The 23,732-nt window shown below is 33.9% G+C and overlaps 4 protein-coding genes across 4 annotated transcripts; 2 read left to right on the forward strand and 2 right to left on the reverse strand.

Moving 5' to 3' along the window:
* Window positions 1–1,010: 1,010 nt before the first annotated feature.
* LOC106670656 (reticulocalbin-2) lies at window positions 1,011–6,845 on the reverse strand. The gene is made up of 7 exons (XM_014401174.2): window positions 6,377–6,845; window positions 2,408–2,555; window positions 2,173–2,317; window positions 1,904–2,102; window positions 1,705–1,828; window positions 1,316–1,500; window positions 1,011–1,247 (listed from the first exon to the last, which is right to left on the reverse strand). The coding sequence occupies exons 1-6, from the start codon at window positions 6,612–6,614 to the stop codon at window positions 1,329–1,331; spliced, it is 1,026 nt and encodes a 341-aa protein (XP_014256660.1). The 5' UTR covers window positions 6,615–6,845; the 3' UTR covers window positions 1,011–1,247; window positions 1,316–1,328.
* Window positions 6,846–9,178: 2,333 nt separating this feature from the next.
* On the forward strand, window positions 9,179–11,806 carry LOC106670603 (probable 28S ribosomal protein S25, mitochondrial). The gene is made up of 3 exons (XM_014401093.2): window positions 9,179–9,411; window positions 11,303–11,409; window positions 11,473–11,806. The coding sequence occupies exons 1-3, from the start codon at window positions 9,275–9,277 to the stop codon at window positions 11,730–11,732; spliced, it is 504 nt and encodes a 167-aa protein (XP_014256579.1). The 5' UTR covers window positions 9,179–9,274; the 3' UTR covers window positions 11,733–11,806.
* Window positions 11,807–14,353: 2,547 nt separating this feature from the next.
* On the reverse strand, window positions 14,354–18,518 carry LOC106670602 (probable RNA-binding protein 18). Its single transcript, XM_014401092.2, has 5 exons — window positions 18,297–18,518; window positions 15,176–15,270; window positions 14,876–15,089; window positions 14,744–14,814; window positions 14,354–14,684 (listed from the first exon to the last, which is right to left on the reverse strand). The coding sequence occupies exons 1-5, from the start codon at window positions 18,297–18,299 to the stop codon at window positions 14,474–14,476; spliced, it is 594 nt and encodes a 197-aa protein (XP_014256578.1). The 5' UTR covers window positions 18,300–18,518; the 3' UTR covers window positions 14,354–14,473.
* A 213-nt stretch (window positions 18,519–18,731) lies between these two features.
* Window positions 18,732–23,434, forward strand: LOC106670627 (histone deacetylase complex subunit SAP18). The gene is made up of 4 exons (XM_014401137.2): window positions 18,732–18,963; window positions 19,025–19,131; window positions 22,984–23,178; window positions 23,237–23,434. Exons 1-4 carry the CDS (start codon window positions 18,883–18,885, stop codon window positions 23,334–23,336), a joined length of 483 nt encoding a protein of 160 aa, XP_014256623.1. The 5' UTR covers window positions 18,732–18,882; the 3' UTR covers window positions 23,337–23,434.
* Window positions 23,435–23,732: the final 298 nt, after the last annotated feature.

Raw genomic sequence — 23,732 nt, forward strand, 5'->3', positions numbered from 1 at the left:
ATGTATAAAAAGAAATTTTATGCATTTAATACATTTACAGTTTTTTGAACAAAAATGGGAAGCATGTTCTAAATGCTGATTTGATCGTTCTTTCTTTATCTAGTTGTATTGATGACGTGGACTCTGCATCACAATTTGACTCAGTTTTTTCACATTCTTTCTGATCATTAGACAGAATTTTCGCTTTAATCTGGTCATCTTTGATTTCTTTGACCTGGCCCTTAGTGGCTTCAGGATGATCTTTTACCTTTTCACATTTTGCTTCTTTGTACTTCTTCTTTAACTTGACATTTTTTCTACCACCATCGTCTGCATCGGAAGAGCTTAGGCTGTCACTTGGAGAAGAATCCCAAGAGAACAGTGGCAGTAGTGTGTCGCCTTGTTCTTCTCGGCTCTGTTCATGCTCCATCAACTTATCACCTCCCACGGCGATCACCAGGTTTACCAGAGACGGTGACTCCCTCAGGTGTTCTCCATCATCAAGCAAACTCAGTTCCCTGAGTTCTTGCCAATTTGACTTTTTCTTCTTCCTCCTGTCTGGTTTTTTGATACGCAGGACTGTCACATCAGAATCACATGACGCAGCAGAATCAGAGTTTATAGATATCATTTTTCTCTTTCTTTCAAATATTCATCCCATTTTTTTGCTACAATTTGTCTTATTTTTTACCTTGCAGTAACAATCCAGCATATATGTTATAGCAATTTGTTATATCATATCCACACCTGAAATCACGTGTTTTACAACAACAAGAAGAGGATCGATTCTAACTCAAAATAAATCACCTTTTTTTATATAGTCAAGAACACATATTTCAAAGATTTTAATTTTCCATATGTTGGCTACATTTTTTTATCCAACCAGAAAAAACATTTGGCTATAAAAAAGTACATATATTTTTTTAAAGCTAAATGGATGGATCTTGCATTTTTTAAATTTTTGACGTGTTAACCCCTTGGATACAGATTATATACGATATATTCATCAGGTTTTATAGTTCATACCCATATTTAAATAAAACCTTTTATTTCATTAAGTAGTACAAAAATTGGCAAACAATTTATTTTTTAAAGGTAACACACAAAAACAGTTCACAATACTATTCTAATAAATAAAAAATAACACAATACAATAGTTTATGGCAATAATTTATTTTGTACAATGGTTTATTCTTTGTGTTTCATAAATACAAAAATTCCTTTCATAGAAACAATCCTCCATAACTTAAAAATTTAATAATGATGACCTGTAAAATGATTTTTTTGTTGCAAATTATCCCTTAGAAAGATTGAAAATCATTAAGGAAATGCTTACATAATGAGGTGGATCACAGTTCATCTTCAAAATGGTGAATATTGTGGAGATGTTCACCATAATCGGTTGCCTCGCTTCCTACAAAAGTCTCATGGTTTTTGAGGACTTCCTCAAATGACAACAGATTGTCATGGTCATCATCCGATGATGCGAACAAATGTTCAACTTCTTCTTCGGCTATTTCGCTAGACACCAACCAAACAGAACAATGTTAATAAAAATTTCGGTTAATACGTTCTCAATACTTCTAGACTGTCAACAGAAAAAAGTCGTAATCCCTTTCATTTAATATTTTAAAACAATAAATTTCATATCAATTTAATGTAATACTTCAAATTTTAAGTGAAGATAATCAATAAAAATTAAAACAATTATATTTTATTGCCTACCTATTACTCGGTACAACCCAAGAAAGAATTTCATTTGGCCCAAGTTTGCCATCTTTATCTTTGTCATATTCACTGTCAAACTTTTCTTTCTCTGATAATAGCCACTGTTTATCATGCATTTCACCTTTAAAAAATAAATAAATGTATAAGTAAATAAAAAACAAGTTTTAATCAAAATAATTATAAAACATAAGAAAACCTTTCGATCCAACAAACTCCTGAAAATCAATTTCTCCATCCTTGTTTGTATCTTTCTCTTCCAAGGTGTTTTGGAGAATTAGCGGTAACATTTCTGGACTTTCTTCAGGGTGGGAAAATGGTACAAACTCGTGTCTTTCAAGAAAACCGTCATTATTTTTGTCGGCAGCTTTAAACATTACTTGGTCATGTTTCAACAGCTAAGACACAACAAAACAATTAATTAAATGCTTTATTCATTAAAATTGATCGTTGTAACAAAAAAATTACAGTCTGTTCCTCTGAATTCAGCTCATGTTCGAGATCCTCATCAGAGCCGTATACATCAGATTTGTACTCTTCCCATGAAACTTTCCCATCATTGTTTTCATCAGCATCTTCAAATCTGTCATTGGATTCCTCTTCTGAAAGCATTCTATGAGAGAGAAAAAAATATAAATACTTTTCTATACAGGATAATTAGTTAAAATCAACCAGGCATAACTAGATAATGTTATCAACGTACTTAAATGATCTCAAAATCCATGCCCTCAACTCGTTCCTGTCAATAAAATTGTCTTTGTTTAAGTCCATTTTGACCAACAGGATTTTGAGCCTTCGCTTCGATTCTTCTGGCGATAAAGTATCAAATTCTTCTGCATCTTTTACACTCCCTGAAAAAATTTCAAATATAAATATTGATGGCATAAAATTTTAAAAGAAACATCATTAGACACATATAATTAAGCTATGAAAACAATGATAGTGCAATTTGTTTTTTCATTAAATAAATCAACAAACTTAATTATCATTCATGACCAAATTCACTATTAGTGTCAAATTAAGCGAAAATAGTGCCCTAATTCATATATGAATTGTATTACTTTTAAAATATTATATGGAGAATGTGGATTGACTATGTCCAGTGAGAAATGTAGTTCTCACTCTTCAGCTTTAATACATTCTTTGATGATCTATATTATTGCTGATCTGTCCTTCCCCTTGCTCATTTCCTTTAATTTTTGTGTTGCACTTAAATGCAGTGATGGGTGGATCTTTTTGTGTTCTCAATTTGTCTTGTTTGGGACTATACCAGAACTTTTTTTCAAGCTGATTTGCAAATTCAGTCCTCTGATCATTTCTAGGCTATCTGACATGATAAGATTTTATTTTTATATATTCTGCTCAAATTAAAACAAACACTAGATTGAGTCCATGCCCATATTCATACCCCAGTAAATTCAGCATTATAGATTCACCAGTGTAATTACTTATTTGGGTCTTTTATTTTAAACTAGTTCTGTGCAAACTTAAAATTATTTAGTAATTGCATTGTGCATTTGGAAATAATTTAAAATTATTTTTCCTTGACACGATCCTTACAGATTTTCATGCTTAAATTACCGTAGAGAACATTATTAAATCTAATTCCAATGTACAAAATTACTCAATTTTTAATACTATATAGAATAAGATATGGTTTATTAAGAATTTAAATAAAACAACTTTTTGTTATATAATAAATTAAAATTCCAGTAAATGTTGTGCATTTTTGAATGTTACAGACAGCCCTCCAATGTTTACACCTAATCAGGACAAAACAAATGAAAAAACATCAAAGACACTGCAAACCATACAACATTTTTTTTTCAAAATAAAGTTGTAAATGAAATACAAAATTAATCTACTGAAAACAGAAAATGATCATCAAAATGGAACCATCAGAATTGCAAACAACGATTTTTATACACAAGTTTAAAGCAAGACATCCATTAATTTCCATTTGTAGAACTACACAAAATTAGCTATGATATATGATCTATATATATGATCTATGATATATGATCTATACTACCCTTCCATGATTGATTTTATGACTTCTACCTTTTCTCTGACGGAAAGAATTTTCCCCCTGTTCTCATCTCTATATCAGTTTGTCACAATCACAATCTGAGAAATGACTAAATGAATTGAGAACTGACCAGGAAGCGCATTTGCGCATCATAATTTGTGAAATCCTGATTTGTTAATTTAATTGTAATCAAGTTCTACTTAAAAGAGAATTTTTTATTGAAAATTCTAAAAATTATCTGTGTCTATTTGTTGAAGGTCCAGTTATTACAATTATTTTCTGGAATAATGCCGGGGAGAATAACATTTTCTGGTCTTGATGGATGTCCAGTTATTAGAACTGTAATATTATTATAAATAAATACATAATAACATAATAAATATTATTATTAATATTAAATAGAATTATTATTATTGTAAATAACATCCTGGGTATATTAATTAAGTCAGTGGTTATGGCTAAAACAGCCAGAATATTATTACCAGGTCGTACGGTAGATGATTGTGGATTAGGGGATTCTGTTAGGGGGGTCATTGATGCTCTCGGTGGCAATTCCTTGGATGCACAGAATTGATTGTCGTGCAAGAACTTCACAGAGCTACTTTCAAGGCATAATCAAAGAACATATAGCACCATTTGCCTCCACATCAGTGAGATTCTTGCTAATGCAGGATAATGCCCGGCCTCATAGAGCACGTATTGTGGATGACTACCTGAACAAAGTTGGAAATGAGTGCTTGGTGTGAGCAACTCTAAGTGCAGATTTGAACCCGATTGAAGACATTTGGGACCAACTTAAGAGACGAATACAACAGCGAAACCCAGGTCCTAACACCTTAAAAGAGTTGAAAACAGCTGTTCTTGATTTGATCAGAAATCTTTTCCAAGGAATGCAAAGCCATTTAACGGATGTGATTCGTGTCAGAGGTGTAAATTATTATCATTATATCTCAACCAAAACTTTAATTAAAAATTCATTGAATTTTTTTAAATTTAGAATAGGTAATAAACATTTTATTTTTAAATGTCTTATATGTACAACCGAACCAATTTGTAGTATGCAAAATATGAATAAACCTCAATACATTATAATTTAAGGGTGGTGCATTTATTTTATCCTCGGTGTATAATATTGAAGCTATGTTGTGGAAATTGATTTTTTCTAACATGGCTCTTTCCAACTTCAACCTGTTTGTGTAAACAACCTTTATGCTATATCAGCAAAATATGAATAAACCTCAATACATTATAATTTAAGGGTGGTGCATTTATTTGATCCATCAGTGTACAATATTGAAGCTATGTTGTGAAAATTGATTTTTTTCTAACATGGCTCTTTCCAACTTCGACCTGTTTGTGTAAACAACCTTTATACTATATCATTAGTTATAAGAAAGGAATCTGTAATCCGACACTGCTGACAATATGTCTTCTGACAACTAATCTAAAACCCTCTTCCCTTGATAAGCACTTATTATTGCAATCTTTAATAATTCTCTGCTGTAAGCTCCATCTGAACAGTTGTAGTTTTAATATATATATAATTTTTTTTAAAGTAATTTTTACTCTTAATTCGCCGGGTTCAACAACATGGAACTCCAGAACAACTCGTGGTATTTCACCCCGACAACAGACTGGTTGGCTGAATAAACCTTATTACAGAAGATATGCAGTATCATCATCATCTTCATCAGAAAAAAAAACCCAACATGTTGATCAACCTCTACAAAACAGTGGTTATCATCAGAGCCGACTAAGCACCAAACAGAAGAGATAAGCAAACATCCCACAACATCAAAATTGGACCCCAAGCTACCGGTTGAACGCTGAGAACATTTAATCTCAACTAAAAACCATAATTAATTGAATGATATTAATTGGTCAAGCGGACCATGAAAAATAGTGAATTGCTGAGAACAGCTTTCATCCTGAGGAAGGAGTCGTTACAAGAAAGGAACCTGTAATCCGACACTGCTGACAATATGTCTTCTGATAACTAATCTAAAAAACCCTTCTCTTGCTATGCATGAGATGTGGTTTTGTGTGATGTAGGTATAGGACAACATTTTCTTTATTGTGCCAACGCTTACACAGAAAACACACACTTTGTGCTGTGAAGATGATCAAAAAGTTGGCACAATAAAGGAAATTGTTTTCTAAACCTACATCACACAAGACGACATATCACGATCTCCGAATAAGCATTAATTAAGGTCACTGATTACTATACATATTATTGTAATCTTTAATCATTCTCTACTGTAAGCTCCGCCTGAACAGTTGTAGCTTAATAAACAATTTTTTTTTAAGTAATTTTTATTTTGAGTTCATTTAATTATTGACATTTGATTATTGCCAATCCAAAATGTTTTCTTTCTTCATATTTGATTAAAAGGGGTAAAATAAAACAAAAGTATTCTAATTAAAGAGATTTTAGCTCTGGAAAGGAAAAAGAATGAACTAAAATTTCGTACTAAAAAGTTACTACCAAAACAAAAGTTCTAGTTTGGTGCCCAGTACCGGCAAGACGGTTTAACGACCTCTGGGGCTCGGCGACCCCTGTTTAAATATATTTAACTTTAATTTTTAACGAAATTATAAATTAATTAGTTATTTTAAAGTTTAAAATATATAATAATATACCTAAAATAGCTTCGTGGTCAAATTCGGAGTGGTGTTCGCCGTCGACTATGTGGCCCCGGTCGCGAGGCAGGAACCCGAGACCGTCTTCGATCCTTTCTTTCGTGTTTTCCTTGTTGGAATGGGACGAGTGGGAATGGGTATGGATGTGGGCCGGGGATGCCGGGGTCGCTTCGAAAGTCATGTGGCTGATAAGGATCAACGCCAGGATCCCTCTGTCCCTCAGGACGTTGTTCAGCATTTTTTTTGGCCTCGAATAACGGATGCAGAGAGGAATAAAAAGAGGAACACGTCTCGGCCTAAGTGTCGAAGATTAAAACATGACTAGATAAAGACGAGACCGGTGCGTTACTCGTGAACGGATGAAAGGCGAAGATAAAATTGTCCCGACTTCCCGAGTCCCTAAGTGGTCTGCAATGGTGGGGGATGGTTGACAGCTGAGAACTTGCTCGTCTTGCTTCCAAGTTGCGCTTGCTTCCAGCTGTGACGGGGACGAGCGCTCCCCACGAACGCATGGATCCCATTGAGCCCCTCCTCAAAAACGAACTAACAATTTAAAAAAAAATATTTTTCAATAAATTAGTCTTAACTTAACAATACATCAGTGTCGAAATATATTATCGTTCATTCAATAAACTAGGAAAGTAAAAAAAATAATAATAATAAACGGACAGTAGAAATGAAATTAATAAATATCCTATATAACATAGAAAATCACAAATGCAATGGATACGAAAAAAAAGTACATTTCATTCAGTAAGCAGTTGAAAAAAAGTTTTGATTTAGCAAAACCTTCAGTTAGGGCCCTACACCATCAATTTTCCAATGAAAATAATATTAATCTATATGTGAATTTAAAAGTCATAATTGACCATAATAATTAAAATAAAAATACTTCTTAAAAAAGTATGAAAAGGTGGTATACATACATTATATAATATGTCTCTCAATCTCAAAGGACATTATGAGCAACATTTCATTCAGTAAACAGATGGAAAAAAAAATTTTTAGGCCCTACACCATCAATTTTTTAATAAAAATAAATTAATCTATATATTCATTTAGTAGTCATAATTGACCGTAATAATTAAAATAAAAATACTTATTAAAAAAGGAACAAAATGTGATATACATATGTACGTTATATATTATGTCTCTCAGTCTCATAGGACATCTTGAACAACATTTATTCAGTATACAATAAAAAAAACTTTTGAAGCCCTACAACATAAATTTTCTAATGAAAATAATATTAATCCAAACTGACTGTCATAGATTGTCAGCCTATTCATTTTCTTCAATGCCCTCATGTAATGATGCAGGCCCCAGATTTATCAAATTACGTTTTCCCAGATGCTGCAGATATTTTAGGCTTCCCGGGCTAACTTTGGATTGAAGATGAAGTTCAAAGCCTTCAACTGCTTGACAATTGAAGGATGTGAATATCTGTACACATTTTAATGCTTTTTAAGCATTATTTTTATATATTTCTCATAAAATTGGAATAATTTAACAAATAATAATTTAATATATAACAAACAAATTATTTCTCATAGTGTTGTACTTGCTGGTTTATATCACTGAAATTGACAAATTTCAACAAATGTATGTTGAATGTACATAAAGGTTATAGGTCAAGCCAGAACAGCAACAAAAAGTTTCCCAGGCTTTACCTAACAAATTCATCAAAATTGAATTATACCCTTGTCCCCATTGTTTTGTCTGTATCAAAAGTCATGAAGATTCGATGACCCAAATAATTCTCCACTATAAATCCTAAAACTTATTTAGAAAACAACTCTTTGCAAAATTACAAATTCCTGAAAGCTAGATGATAGTATTAAATTAGACAACATCTTAACTCCTGAAAATGAGGTAAATCATTAAAATGTATTATTTCATAAAGAAAGTATTCTTCTTGTAGAAAATATTTGAGGAAAGGATGTAGAAAATTTATTTTAATTATAAAATTGTAATTTATAAAAAAAATTCTAATTCAACTTTAATTTATGTTGTTAGATTATTTCTCTACCAATTTTGTCTGTGCATTTTTTCCTTTTGCTATTAGTTCTTATGAGAACAATACACATAAATAAGATATTGTTTTTATAAAGCATAATATATTATATGTATTTAAATTCTATGTTTAAATTACTATTTCATTTATAATTATTTACTTTCTAAAAATTACATGAATTGACTGTAATGAAAATGATATATAACCAAACTCACTTTATATAATTTTTAGTATTATTTTATTATTAATAATTACTATTATTCTCTGTCTGTCTGTCTCTCTCTCTCTCTCTCTCTCTCTCTCTCTCTCTCTCTCTCTCTCTCTCTCTAAAAAAAAGTACTCTTTAAGTTCGACTCTAATCTCTCAAAATATATAACATAAAAATGATGTTTTTTAATGTAAAACAAATCTTTGAAAATTTGCAAGATAATCATAAATTTTAAATTTCACAAGTTGAAGCGCCATAGCACATCACAGAAAATACTTTACAATTTGAATATACAGATATATTAAGGTTCAATATAGATTCTTTTAGAAGCAATTATTTCCAAATACATATTACATTTTACACGAATATTTTGAACTTAATAATAAACATGGCATTTTGAATCTATAGCGGTGCCGGCATTAAATACTACACTATGAGCAAATATTAAATATAAATGTTGTTATAGATTTAATTTTCAAAAATATTTTTAAAATATTTTTTTAGGGAATAAAGAATGAAATTCCCACTTTGGTATAAAACACAAAAAACCCCAACGAGACTACAGCAAGAGTAGTGTACTAGTGTTATACTAACAGTTTTTTTCAGTTGTTACCTCCTTCCTTTCAAAGTTTTATTTGTTTAATTTATAGAAAATAACAATTCGCTATAAATTAAAATGCCTTTTATGAAAGGGCCGGCTCCTGTAAGGAGGACCCTCAAGTATTTAGAAAAGGGAAGGCTGTTTTTCAAGGAAGGAGTGAAAATATGTTCTATTAATTACAACACTTCTGGACAACACCACGAAGGTGCTAGGTATGTTTGAACATTAATACCAATGTGAATATTAATTGAGTTGTTAAAAGTTGATCTTGTTTAAGTCAAAATATTTTTTGAAAATGATCCATGCCTTCTGCGATGATTGAGTCGATGTGTGCTTCCTTAGATAACCCTGGTCATTTTCCTACAACTCATTAACAGGGAATGAAAATATTTCAGTACATCGCTCTTCTCTTTTTTTATCCAGGCTCGCTCTCAGGCTAAAATTACTCATCGCAAAACAAGAATTTACTTTGGTCTTGTTTAGTATGTTTGAAGTGGTTTTTTTTGTGCAAATATGACTTGAGCTGTTCTATGTGACTTCATGGACCATTTTTCAAGCATAACATAGAAGGAAATCTTCACTTTACAGTGCAGTGTGCTGTTAACATTTATGACCAGTTTGATCAACAGCCATCCAGTGATGATTGACTGATTTATCATTTTATTAAGATTTTTTATTGCAGAAGACATTAACTGGTTTCTTCATAACGATAAAATGCTGTCTGACAGTTTTTTCTGCATATATCGAGAATCCTAGCTTTTAAAATATAATAAACTTACAATTCTAGCTGAATCTGAAACTTGAAACTTAGTTGGACAGAAGGCATAAAATGTAAGAGAAAAAGAAGAAAATAACTAGTTATTTCAAACATATATTTGTTCTTCAATTGTTAGAACAGTTTTACTTTCTTTATTTGTTCAATTAGACTCTCCTTTGAAGGTATAAAAACAATTTTGTATCATGCTCACAGTGATTTTTTCAAAGGAAAAGAGTAGTCAGGGTGAAAACTTTCATTTTGCCTCTATCGAACATTTTAAAGGTGTACGTTAGGGTTTTATGGCGGCAGTGGTTAAGGCACTGAGACAGTGATTCATCAATGTAAGATAAAGGTCCCGGGATCGAATCCAGCGGCCCGGAAGAAGCATTCGACATATTTACAAATGGGACATTATTTCCCTGTAGTGGTCACATCATCTGAGAGAAGAGGTTCTTTTTCGTCTGCACCTGGCCTTATCATTATAAGGAGGAGATGACACAATTCTGCTTATGAGAGAATGATACCTCGTATGTTCACAAGTAGAAAAATGGCTGAAGATGAGGTTCTTCCCCATTTGCCCCTTCTGACAGGCTAATCTCCATTGATGTGCCTGACTAGCACCCAAGAGGGACTCCTTAGCTAAGAGCTTCTGAACAAGCTGGCACTAGCTTTCGTTTTAAGTAGAATGCTAACCACCGTTTGGTCAAGCTTTCTAATAATAACACTACTTGAACGACAGCATCAAACCCTGACTACCCACCAGGAGCCTCACCATCGAACAACTATGAATCCAAACCCCATAGCAAGCTGTGGGCTTGGAACTGACTTGCTTGTCCCCATAGTTCTTTTTGCCATGCTCTGTCCCCAATCTTTTCACACAAGATGTGGTTCACTGACTCATGTGAGACTGATTGCGCACCCACCGTTTGCCCACTGGCAATTTCTTTCACCAGTATAAAATTACAGCTTGTGCTTTAGAGAGTTTGCCATGCTCTCTGGGCTACAGCATTATTTTGCGACTAGAAACCTCCCCCCCCCCTTGAAACCCACAGGTATTCAGTAGGAACTAATTTTTTACTTATTAATTTGTGTAAAATATGTAAACTTTTACTCTACCCATCCTTGCTATTTTGGCCTGTCAGTCTTGCAAATGCTTTCCCTATTCAGTTTTTAATGTTAAAACCTTCCGCTGAAGATGGTGAGAAGCTGAAACTCATCTGACACTTAAAAATCTTATCTTGTAATGGTATTTATTGTGATCAGAATTTGTTATGATTTGATTAGTTTTCCAGCAGCTAGTTTTTCCCTACCATGATATTGTTTCAGCATGATTTTAATCATTCCAGGGATTTTGCATTCTGGTATTTACCACAGTTGCAGTACAGGAACCCGAATGTACAAATAATCACATTTAAAAACATGACGCCTACGCCATTTCTTCGTTTTTATTTTGGTAAGATGAAAAAAAAAAAACCTATGAGAATACATAATTAAAATTTAAATCGTCTGTTTACAGACACTGGAGATGAAATGCTCGTGGACATTTTCGGAAAGAAGAAAGAAGACATTATGGAGCATCTGCTAAAAGTTATAGGAAAATCGAAAGAAGTCCTTCGTTCCGAAGAGCAAGCCAAAGAGATGAAAGACAACCCGGCCAACTTTGGCTACGGATGCCAGAGGCATTGCATCTGCGAGTTACCTGGGCAGGTACCCTGCCCTAGGATAGTACCTCTACCGGAACACATGAGGGGGAAGTTTATTAACAAGAAAGACTAGCAACAATTAACAAAACAATTAAAACTTTAGATTTTGTATTTTATTTGTAAATAAATTTACTAGGTTGTAATATACCTGGTTTTTTTCTTTGTTTAGGACAAATAGATTATATGGAGCTAAGTAAAGGAGACTGCATTGGCCGATTCCAAAAATAACATTTTTACTCTGTAAGAAAAAGTCAATATGCAGTTTTATTTTTATGTTATATTCACTAGTTTCATGGTCCACTTGACCAATTAATATCTTACAATTAATTAAGGTTTTTAGTTGAGATAAAAAAAGTCAATGGCACGAGCGGGATTCGAACCCACGATCTTTGGCTAGACACGCTGCTGCTCTACCACTTGAGCTATCGTGACCTCGATCCACTCGGACACTAACCTTCCATCTCAACCACACCTTTTGAATTTTCCCTCCTTTTTGCCATTTTTCAAATGTCGTGTAATCTGTTTGTTTCTCGGCAACAAATGAAATGGCCACGGAGAGCTTTAGTGAGGTGAAAAATGGCAAAAAGGAGGGAAAATTCAAAAGGTGTGGTTGAGATGGGAGGTTAGTGTCCGAGTGGATCGAGGTCACGATAGCTCAAGTGGTAGAGCAGCAGCGTGTCTAGCCAAAGATCGTGGGTTTGAATCCAGCTCGTGCCATTGACTTTTTTATCTCAACTAAAAACCTTAATTAATTCTAAATACATGACAAATATGGCAGATGATAAGGAAGCTGGTCTTTTGAGATAAACCACTAGGGCCAGGTTCTGCGTCAAAATCCAAATGCCATTTGGAAATTTTTATATTCACCCAAGATAAAGAAAAAGCTTAATATAAAATTAATTGAAAAGGATGTTGACAATTAGTTGACACCTGTAGTCATCAACTGGTGATTTGGTATGCCACAAAGGATTCAGAGCTGACAGATGTCCTCATCAAACTTTCCTTGGTCAATTTATATTATCTCTGTGAGCCCTGGTACCCAGACAAGGGCAATTTTGTTGTTTCTCAATAACTGCCAGGGCCTTGATGCAATTCCAAACGGTGACTTACTACTGATGAGGTAGTTGCTTTTAGGCTACTTGGTTTACTGAGTATTTGGCTTTCTTTTGTTAATTATGGTCAGCCTTGGCATGTTCAACAGCCACAGTAAAGTTGTAAGCCTGAAAGACTGGCATAATGCTTAACGCATTATGAATTTTAGTTCTTGGTTTATTCCAATTCCCTATCAAGTACCGGTTATAATTATGAGTTATTTCATGCATTCTGAAATTTCTTTCTTTTCCAATCTTGTAAGGTGATACTTGTATTGCCTTCGTCCAAAATAAAGGGGAAAACAGTGGCAAAAATGGCTACAGCCACAGACTTGTATTCGCCAATCTAGCAGTTTTGGGTTGGTAATCTTGGAATATTAATTTAGAAAAATTATAATAAAGTGGGTTGATCCCTCGTCAGTGACACCCACTAGGTAGTTGAACATTAATCCTTCATTTGACAGGAATTACTTCAATTTACTTTATGAAGCTCAGTGAAGTTTTAGACTTTTTAACACACAAATAAACATTCAGAGGCCAAGCTGAAAAAAAATTAGATCTAAGCACCAACTTAAGGCAATAAATTTTAATACATTTGATGTACTAAAGGCAGATGTATGTGTTTTGAAACATGTATGTGATATTGTGATGTGTAACAATTCCATGTTAAAATGTGCTGCTTTGAGCTTGTTCGAAAATGTCAGGAAGCTTTCATAGGAAAATTAAAACCAGAGGAACTGATCCTCAAATTAACCTGGAAACTACCAAGAAATTTGAAGTTCCCAACATTCAACCCAGTACTAATTCTGATGGAAAACTTTAAAAGTACTTATTCCATTTCCAACTATTTTGTTCTGCTTCTCCTTTCTGGTTTCTTCTTTCAGTTTTTCACTGTCTTATCATAAGAAATGGTGTGTCGATTAAGTAAAATAACACCCTAACTAAACCCCCTCTAAAGAAACTCCTGTAACTCCAAAATAATTCCAGTCATACAGGAGAGCTTAACAAACAAGTTGGGTGACTTGGACGAGGGGTCAAACCAGTTTACAATACATTTTTCATACAGTAATCCTTAAAAAAACCACGGACTCTGCGGGGATTCGAATCCAGAACAGCTAGCGCAGGTCCTAACTGCTATTCAGATCAAACCACATGTTCATCACCCTACAGATCGTATGGAGAAATCATGTCTTTAAGAGAAGTAATTTGAGATGAAAGTAACTATGCAACCAGCTGCACCAATTTTTCCACAAATTTGAAGAATTCCTGATTCAGCTGAGATATTGAGAAATCCATACTGCGCAACTTTAAAGGGTCTGATTTGGCTAAAAAATGCCCTGCTTTGATAATTTTTTGGGGGGAGAGTTCAACTACGAGGCTATATGGACCCTAAGTGCTGAGTAGCTGTGACAACGCCTTAACCATTGCAACCACTGGCACTTGTAGTCAACAAAATGATGAAAATAAATTTTATAATAAACATAAGAATGGAAAGAAAACTTTTTGACGTTGAAACAATTAATTTATTGTTTTAATTGGTCAAGAAAGTTTTGTTTTAAGATCATTACAGAACATGGAAAGACAGGTTATATATTTGTGGGGCTTTTTTTTTTAATTTTATATTTTTTACACAGAAAATATTAATAAATTATTTATTTATCACAAAAGAAAATTAGTTTCACTCTTGAGTAAAAGTATCCTCTCTTTCTGGTCGGATAATTTGTTATAATTTTCTGTATGGTTTACTCCTCTTGGCCGTGTATTCTTTCTGACTTCTTAGCTTGAGATTTTTTGTACCGTTGTTTTTCACTGAATTCATGTTAAACATGCTCGGCCGAGAGCTTGACGGCAAATTTGAGACCTGGAACTCTTCTGCTGGAAGCTCTTTCATCATCCTGAGCTTTGACTCGATCGCCAAGATTTGAGAACGTCGGCTAAAATGAAAATTCTCTCACTATTTAATAAAACAGAAAATTCATATAAAATAGCTTACTTGATTTTTTTCTCGTCTCTCACTCCTAGGGCTGGTATTGAAATATCGTTTTTCTGCTTTGTAAAGTCATTCTAGAAGAATTTATCATGTTTACATTGCATGTTTAAGTCAAAATGAATGTTTATTACTTACATTTCCCATGTTGTGAGCCCACTTTATTGAAAGCATCTTGTTTCCAACGATTTTACGGTCGAGATCGGCCATCATATGCTTGGCACTCATCGAGTCAACAAAAGTAACGAAGGCGTAACCTCGCGGTTGACCTGCCTGTGGGCCGGTTTTGTGATACAGCAGGTCGAACTTATCAATCTGTCCATATTTTTGGAGGATTTTCACGAGTTGAAACCCATTGAAAGAAAAAGGAAGACAAAGTGAATTAATTAAAATCATGGTTTGCGAAGTGGATTTTTTAGATGATGTATAGATTCTCACTCAGTAATTCTTGGATCCAAGTTTCCGATCCACAAGCGTCTTTCGATGTCTTCGTTGACATCTTTTTCAGGCAGTGGTAAAGGAGATGTTAAAGGCTAAATAACAATCAGAAATAAGGATAACATATTATTACAGTTACAAAAACACATAAAATCATTCTGTGAATTATTCAAATCAAATGGAATGGTCTTAAATCTAAATAAATGTAAAAGTGTAATGTTTAAACAGAATAAAAAATCCTATAACGTGTACTTAAATAAATAACTAAATAAAAGATTAACAGAAATTAAAAAATTAGGAATAATTATGGCTCAATAATTAATATTTTTGTTCACACATTTACAAAATAGTAAACTCAAAAATAAAATATTAGGCTTTGTTATAAAAACAGTTTTAGACTTTGAGGAAATTATGAAGTACTTATTTTGTTAGGTCCAAATTTCTTATATGGGAGTGTAATCTGATCTCCATCTTTCTCATCCCACTCAGAAGACATTGAGAGAATATAAAATAAGTTTTTGAGATTAATCTCAATTAAATTTCAGATTCTTAGAGAACCCCACAACTATGACCCTACATTAACAGACTGCAATGTAACCCTAGAGAAAAAGGAGAAGAATGATTGACCTTGTGTTCCTTGCAAACTTATTAAATGAAAAAATTTAGTGCTCGGAGCTTCTCAAGTCCACAGTTAACGCATGTGCACTCACATTAAGGAAACAAAATAATTTGCCCTACCCAGTGCTTCAAGCTATAAGTACAATCAAACCACGAATAGGTCAATGATTAGTGTAAATAATCAAAATGATAAAAAGGTTTACCAACTCATCTAAACAGATCAAAAAATATATATTTGTTGGTAGTACAAACCAAGATAATCTGTTCGTCAGTTTAAATATATAGTATATACTGTATAAATATATAGTATATACTGTATAAATATATAGTATATACCAGACCACACCTCACGATCTCCAAATAATCATTGGCGCTAAAGGTCACTAAACACCTCACATTTAAATATAGTTTGGTGTTAAGGTGGCTCTAGACATGCGGTATTCGCCAAATGCCGATTTCTGCTGAACATTTGCTAAGTCTCGAGATGCTTGTCTTGGCATTCAACAAGCATGCCTATGTATCCATACATGTGGGGTTTGTAGTTTGTACAACCAATCATAAAAAGCAGTGTTGATTGATGATTACAGTCGATATCCATACAGTACAGTCGATTTACGATTGTGTGGATGCTTTGATTTCAGCTACTTTACAAATATTCGTGCACTTTGAAGTGGACAAGAAAAACAACAATTAGCCAAGCAAGGCAAGCACCAACTATTGTTGCTTGGCGAATAACCGAGCACCCATCCCTACTAGTTGTCATTGGTGGCAACTGGCACAAATTGGCAGATGTTCGGCGAATCCTACATATCTGGGGCCATCTTTATGTGTGTAATGTTATGTTGTGTGTATTTTTCATTATATTAATTACAACATACTTATTTTAATGTAAACCAAATTAAACAAGATCAGAAATTAATGAGTTTTAATAAAAAATATTTAATTATGATGGTTTGAAAGAAAATTAACCAAAAAACCGAAAAATCATTTAGTGAAGGGTTAAAATTTAACTAATAATTTATTACATAGTTTTGTTTTTAATAGCATGCTTTACGTCCTCTGGCCTCGTGGAACGGCTTAAGTCGCCTAAGCATTGAGTAAATAAATGAGTGGATTTCTTCTTATGAAACAGAATCCCGTTCTACAACAAGAGTGGTTTGAAGATGTTCAATGCTTATTGGAGGTGCAAACGATGTCTAACCGATCTCTATCATGTCTCATAAATGTTCTATAGGATTCATGTCAGCTGGCAAATTCATTGTGGTAATTCCTACATTCTCCAAGTTGTGGGTGACAATTCGAGCTACATGCAATCGAGCATGAACACAAGTATACCTACAGCTTCCAGAACTTCTTCAATGTAACCTTAGTATTTCCAATCTATCTCGTTAACATGTCTCATAAGTGTTCTATGGAATTCATATCAGGAGAACATGCTGAAATCATTGTGATGAACATTATATTCACCAAGTAATGGGTGACAATTCGAGCTACATGTGGTCAAGCATTATCATGATTAACACAAAGTTGTGCCCAATAAACCTTGCAGAGCGAATGGGACCACAGTTCCAGAAGAATTTCCTCAATCCTTAGTACAGTCAAAGATCCATTCTGTACAATAATCAACGTTGGCTCCACCTTATACCATAACCGACAGTCTGGAAAGGCTGTGACTCAGGTATGGCACATTAAGCAAAGCGTTCTTCACTCTACCTATCATCTGATTTCCATAAACAAAATTGGCACTCTTCTGAGAAGAGAACAGCTCCAGTTGTTCAAGTATACTAACAAGATGCTGATTTATCAACAGTAGTAGCGCACCTGATGTGAGATGTCTAGAGACTAGGCTAATATCACGAAGCTTTCTAATGTTTAAGGCTCACCCTTACATTAAGGTGAAGGACCAAAGAAGCCTTAAAATGATGGTTCCGTAATGCGGGTAGAGCAATGAAACAATCATTTTTAGTTGTTACTTATAGGGTCGACCACTACCTTTTTTTTGATCGTGACTTTCCATGGCCCTAAACTTCTGTAGACCATCATGGATCATTGATCACCCATTTATAATAAAAATAATAAAAAATGAACATTTAAACTTTTGTTAGTCCGTTTTTAAAAACTGTTTTTCAGTTATTATGAGTATTGTTTAAATCCTGTTATATTTAATCATTTTTGTAGAATTTCCTTGGAATTATCAAGCTTTTTAAGCTGTAGCGTTCACCTTGCTTAACTAAATTACAAAGAAGTCTTATTTTGAACAAAACCAGGGAATAGAGCAGGTGGCAATCAAATGAGCCTAGTACAGTACTCATAAGTTCAAAATGAAAATACAATTAGCTTGATAAAGATTTGAACTTAAAAAACTGACAAAACTTTTCAAGTTTTGCTTCGAAAAACTTCCTTCCATGTAAGCGTACGATAAAATACTGATGACCTTTCGACTAATTGTTTGAAAAAAAAAATTGACAACTTTAAAAACAAAACAAACATAGAAAATACTGACCATTTCTTGTATTAAATAATTCGTCCTGACATCCCTCCGAGGCAAAACTTCACCTGGACATTTTCTGTCCAATCTCTTGATTGTACATATTATGGTCCTGTTCGAGCCACGAAATTAAACCGTGTTTCTCAAACAGTAAAATAAAATAAAAAATTAACCTTTATGTTAAATATAAAAAAAGCTAAACAAGTGTCAATGTATCGAACTGACAATTGTAAGAACTTAGCAGGCGGCAGTAGAATGCGCTTAGAATGCGTTGTACTTATTTGACTTTAGTTTTTGTTTTTTAGTAGCTTTTTGAAATGTTTATTGAATATTTTATTATATTTATAGTTTTTTTAAATTTGTTTTTTATAAATTGATTTTTTGATATAGAAAATAATTGTTTAAATGGTGTTTTTTAACTTTCTGACATTACGATAGTGTCTCCCTGGTGGAGGTTTGCTTATGTTATTTGTTCAAAAGAGCATCATTCACTGTTCTCTTTAACTGTTTGGTCGTTTGTTGTCGAACGTTCTAGGCTTGCTTTTTCTGTCTAGAATCTTCTTAAATCAACCGTCATCTCTTTTGAATTAATAAATCAAAAATGACTGCAGCACCTTTGGAATCTCTTGTTCGCGTTGAAGAGAGGTTCAGCGAACACGACAAGCCGGTCGACAGGGAAAAGGTGAGACGATTGAACTTTTTTTCTCTTTCTAAATGCTTTTCTAATTTATTTGTTTTCACAGACTTGCCCTCTATTGTTGAGAGTTTTCTGCTGCACTGGGAGGCATAACAGTCCAGCAGAGTACAGGGCAGGCAACGTCCCGACAAACGAGCTACAAATTTACACATGGTAAAATATTTTACTTTCACTACATATTTAATAATTAACCCAAAGGATTGTGAGCCTTTTCATTATTTTTGTTAAATATAAACAATTTTAGTGTTAAGTGAAGAAATCTCCAATCATTGGTTTGCACAATTCTATAGCTGCCAAACACCACAATTCGATAGGTTTTTCTTTTTAGTTCTCTATTTACTGTTTAATGTCAGTTTGTGTGAAGGTTCCAGAAAGGAATCTTTAAAAATTTTTTTATGGGGATTAAAATTCATTTTTAATATTGAGCTCGAAAGACCATCGGAATGTCCCCAATCCTGAGAGTCAACCTACTCTTCCACAAAAATCCCACAGCCAACCAAAGCTGGCGAAATAATAACATTTACAACGTTTATTATTGTAAATGTGGGTAGTGCCCAAGCGATTGCCACAGAAATATTTACTGTTGTGCTGACGAGTGGCCTTATTGCTCAACACCTAGGGTTAACTAATGCCCGGATACGGCCGGAAAAGCACAACAAACTGAGGAAGAAAAATGGGCAATCAGGTCACAATGAATCATAACAGTACTTCCTAAGCTTGGCTAGTTAAATACGATCCCAAAAAGGAGAGGTGAGAAAGAGTCAGCCAGGGGTCAGTAAGTCGGCAAAAGTTCACAGTGTCAGAAATAGGACTGGTGCGGCCGTGTAGTTGGGGTAATAGACTAGCTCACTGCTAATAGCAGCCAAGAATGAATTTTAAATAGTATGCTCCTCGAGGAATAAGCCAACTTAGGTTGCGAATAATTAACTGTCTAGTTATGGAATTACTAAATTATTTTAAGTTAAATTATTTAATTTGTAAGTGGTGATAGAGAATTATCCAAGAATTAAGTTGTGTAATCATTTAATAGGAATAGAGATTTGTTAGAGGACTAAATTGGTGTGCTTATGTAAATTAGGGACAGAAGGATTTCATCCAGAATTGAATTGAGTAATTATTAGGGGATTGATGCCAATGATATGTTGGGGATTTCCGCTTATTTCATTGTAATTAAAGAGACTTGAATATTGTACCCGCATTGTTGTGTTTTCTCTAAACCTCTCCTTACCAAGCTAGCAGAGAATTGGTGGGTGCTTAGCCATCAGGCCTGGGCAACTTTATGCACCCTAACCAAAGGCTTGACGGACCTAGAGTGGAGTAGCTCACTCACTACCCACCCACTCGTCACACTTGCGTGCAAGCTGCTTACCACAGTTTGTTTAATTAATTTTGCCATTTCATTTGCAACAATGAATACAACTGGTACTGTTGTTTTCATGGAGCTCATTTAGGTGTTTAAAAGTAATTTACAATTTTCTTATTGAAGTGTGTAGGATGATGAATCTGTATCTTGGCCATTTTTGCTCATTTCTCCCTGATTCATTCTGTTCTGGCCTTCTGCCATTATCAGTAATGATAAGCCACAGATGCAAAATGTTCCTTTGCATTAGTTGATAGTAATAGCGTCTGAGTCTCTTCTGCTTCTTTGCAGAAACTACAATTTTTGTATGACTTTTGGCAGGCTTTTTATTAGATCCAGCTTAGGTCACGGACTGCGTGTTTGTCTTTAGGTCTTGACTTTCCTTCTCCCAGGAGTACGAATTTCAGCCTGCAGTCTTCAGCCTTCACACCAACAGAGGACATACTCTGCTGCTCCAGAATTTATAGTGTCCAGTCTATCATTCTAGTCCTAACAATTCATAGGTTTAGTAATTTTGCAGATAGTTTCTGTAAACTTGTAAACTTTTTACAATAATTTTGCCCTGGGAGACATTTCTATTGAACCGAGGACTTAGTCTTAATACATTGACTGTTGGCCAGTCTGACCTGCATCGATTCCGTATTGAATTATTTTATTTTAAAAGTTGATTGCTTTTGCACCCATTTAATCGTACTACGATTTATTTTTCCTAATCTTATTTCTGCTCTATAAAACTTACAACTGTTGACATGTCAACACCTGCATTAGAGAAGAAATATAGTGCTGCAGGCTGTCTGAACTGGTCATGCCTATTGCATTGTTCTAAAAATGACATAAAATTGGTAACATTTGTCTAAAATGATAGAAAACTTGAAAGAGAATTCCTTTCTAATCCATAGATGCATCACAAAAAAAAAAAAAAAAAAAAAAAACTAGCTAGAAGCTAGTTCCACTTTTATAAGCCTTTTTTATGTGGTAAAGAAAGAACTTAAACATTTAGGTTTGCTAGAAGAGGAGGGGCTGGTTTGAAATAAAAAGGCACATATCTATTGATAGGTGTCTTCATCGTTTCAACTTTCCTTGGCAAATTTATCTTCCTCTTCTTTGCCCTGTGTGCCCTGGTCCTTACATTTTGTTGTCATCCCCAATGTCTGCCAAGGCCTTGATACAATCCCAAATAATTCTCGACTTTGCCACTGATGAGGTAGATGCTTTTTAATGCTTTATGGTTGTCAGAATTGATGGCTCTTCTTTTGTTAATTTATCTCCTTGGAACTTTCAACAACCACAGTCTTCACATGAAAAACAGTGACATATCACTCTAGACTTACATAAATTCTAGTCCTTGGTTTATTGTGGTTCTCTAACAACTAACCTGTGATAGAATTATGATTTGCACCGTGCTTAAACTTCTGCATTTTGAAGTTCATTTCTGTTCTAATCTTGCATGGAGATTCTTATATTGTGTTTGTTAGTTGTTCAGACTCACTCGTTTCTAGTTCTTATAACTTTATAGGGATATCTGTAAAAAATTTACCGCCTACCATTTTATTGATACAACCATACTGTTATTAGAATTTCTTAGAATTTTCTTATTTTTGTTTGTTATGTAACAAAAGTATATAACTTTACTATAGTAGCTATGAGGAAATCTATTGTTATTTGCAATATATTTAGGTGGGGACCATGATAGCCAAGTCTGTGTGATAGACTCTCAGTTCGTAGACCCTACAGTCATGGGTTCAATGCCGACGTCCCCCTGGACATTTTTTCTTGCTCTCCTTCCTCCAAAAATGCAATACGAAAATACAATGATTGCTCTTGTTAATGTGTGGTATTTAGTGACTGTTACTTAATGATTATTTGAAGATTGTGAGATGCGGTCTGGTGTGCTGTAGGTTTTAGAAAAACCTTTTCTTTATCGTGCCAGCGTTTCGATCTTTATTGAGATCATCTTCAGGGCCTGGGATTTATAAACATTGTTTAAATTTTACAAATATATGTAGGATGTGAAAAAAATGAAAAAATTTTAGATAAAAAAATGAATTTATACAATGCTAGACAATTTTAGATTCAATCAAAATATTTGTACTCACTCAAAGTGTTTGTTTTCCGTGAAGATGTGTCATTCTTGTCTGTCGTGTTGAGAGTGTCAGTGAAGTATTGATGTTTTATGTTTATATATGTTGGATTTTGAAGGGGTGGGGAGGGAAGTCGGAAATAGAAAGATATTTTTGTAAGAGGAGTCGGCTTCTGTGAGGATAAAGGAGCCGACAATAGGAAAAAATGGAGAATGGTTCGGCCTGATTATTTTTTCAGGATTATATAGGAGGGATAATTAGGGAAAGGAAAGCCAAATTGTTGAAGAACCTCTCATGACCTCCAAATAATAATAATAAAACAATGCCATTAAAAGTTACCATTATTGCACTTTTGTTATAACACATTACCATCCGGTCAGAACAGTTGATTCTAAGGATTTAATTTTTGGAGGATGCTGAGTGGTTGAATTAAAATTGGATACTGGAAACATTCAATCCTTGTTGTGTGGTCACATAAAACATTAAAATCAATATATTCAGACTTTAAGAATTGTTAATTTATATAATTTTGTTAGTGAAAGTAATAATTTTATAATTTTCAAGGCTCGACGCTACATTGAGAGAGATAACAGGACTGGTTAAAGAAGTCAATGAAGATGCAAGGGCAAGGGGGACTATGTTTGATTTCTCCCTTGTATTCCCTCATCCACAGACATCTGGATACCGCTTCAGGCATATTGGGACGACATATTCAGGACAGACTTCGCCTGATGATAACCGAACGCTTGCCAGCATGAGGTAAAGTGCTAACGACTATGTATAAATTTTTTTTTTACAAAACATTGTTCTCTTGCAGGTTTAACATTGGCGAGTTTATTGACGTATGCATCACCCCACCTTCTAGAATTACCCCGATGATGATGAGGCGTGGCGGAGGAGGAATGCGTCAATATTAAATAAGCTTAGATGTGTTGTTATCTAATACATTTTTGTAAAAAAAATTATTCTGTAATATTTTATATTTGAACAATACAAATTAAATATAGGAGTTTTATTAATTTAATTATTTCAGTGTAAATTTAAACAGTATACAGTAAAACCCCTCTTAATAGGCACCCCCACTACAGCAACAATTTTTGTATTCTTGGGCCAAAAAAAAGGATTTCTATATATTTTAAACCTCTCTGTGCTGTGGGTCTAAGAGCCAAGATTCCTTAAGACTCGCATGGTCCCCAAGGTTTGAAAAATTTGGCTAATATTTTATATCTTCTTCATTGTCCTGTTAAGGTATTAGAAAAATCATACTTCAAGGCAAGACGGTAACTTATTTTTTTTTATTTTTCCTCATCAGA

This window comes from Cimex lectularius, unplaced genomic scaffold (assembly GCF_000648675.2).
Source record: "Cimex lectularius strain Harlan isolate CLEC.00 unplaced genomic scaffold, Clec_2.1 scaffold58, whole genome shotgun sequence".
NCBI lineage: Eukaryota > Metazoa > Arthropoda > Insecta > Hemiptera > Cimicidae > Cimex > Cimex lectularius.

Bases quoted from the DNA above. Each gene is read 5' to 3' on its own strand.
- LOC106670656 (XM_014401174.2), bottom strand. From the start codon at position 6,614: ATGCTGAACAACGTCCTGAGGGACAGAGGGATCCTGGCGTTGATCCTT. The intron at 2,556-6,376 runs GTATATTATTAT...AAATTTTTTCAG, and splicing joins TGACCACGAAGCTATTTTAG to GGAGTGTAAAAGATGCAGAA. The intron at 1,501-1,704 runs GTAGGCAATAAA...GTTGGTGTCTAG, and splicing joins TGGGTTGTACCGAGTAATAG to CGAAATAGCCGAAGAAGAAG.
- LOC106670603 (XM_014401093.2), top strand. From the start codon at position 9,275: ATGCCTTTTATGAAAGGGCCGGCTCCTGTAAGGAGGACCCTCAAGTAT. The intron at 9,412-11,302 runs GTATGTTTGAAC...TAATCATTCCAG, and splicing joins CAACACCACGAAGGTGCTAG to GGATTTTGCATTCTGGTATT. The intron at 11,410-11,472 runs GTAAGATGAAAA...GTCTGTTTACAG, and splicing joins ATTTCTTCGTTTTTATTTTG to ACACTGGAGATGAAATGCTC.
- LOC106670602 (XM_014401092.2), bottom strand. The intron at 15,090-15,175 runs GTGAGAATCTAT...TTCTTTCAATGG, and splicing joins TTGGATCCAAGAATTACTGA to GTTTCAACTCGTGAAAATCC. The intron at 14,685-14,743 runs GTAAGCTATTTT...TTTTCATTTTAG, and splicing joins AGAGACGAGAAAAAAATCAA to CCGACGTTCTCAAATCTTGG.
- LOC106670627 (XM_014401137.2), top strand. From the start codon at position 18,883: ATGACTGCAGCACCTTTGGAATCTCTTGTTCGCGTTGAAGAGAGGTTC. The intron at 18,964-19,024 runs GTGAGACGATTG...TTGTTTTCACAG, and splicing joins AGCCGGTCGACAGGGAAAAG to ACTTGCCCTCTATTGTTGAG. The intron at 23,179-23,236 runs GTAAAGTGCTAA...GTTCTCTTGCAG, and splicing joins CGAACGCTTGCCAGCATGAG to GTTTAACATTGGCGAGTTTA.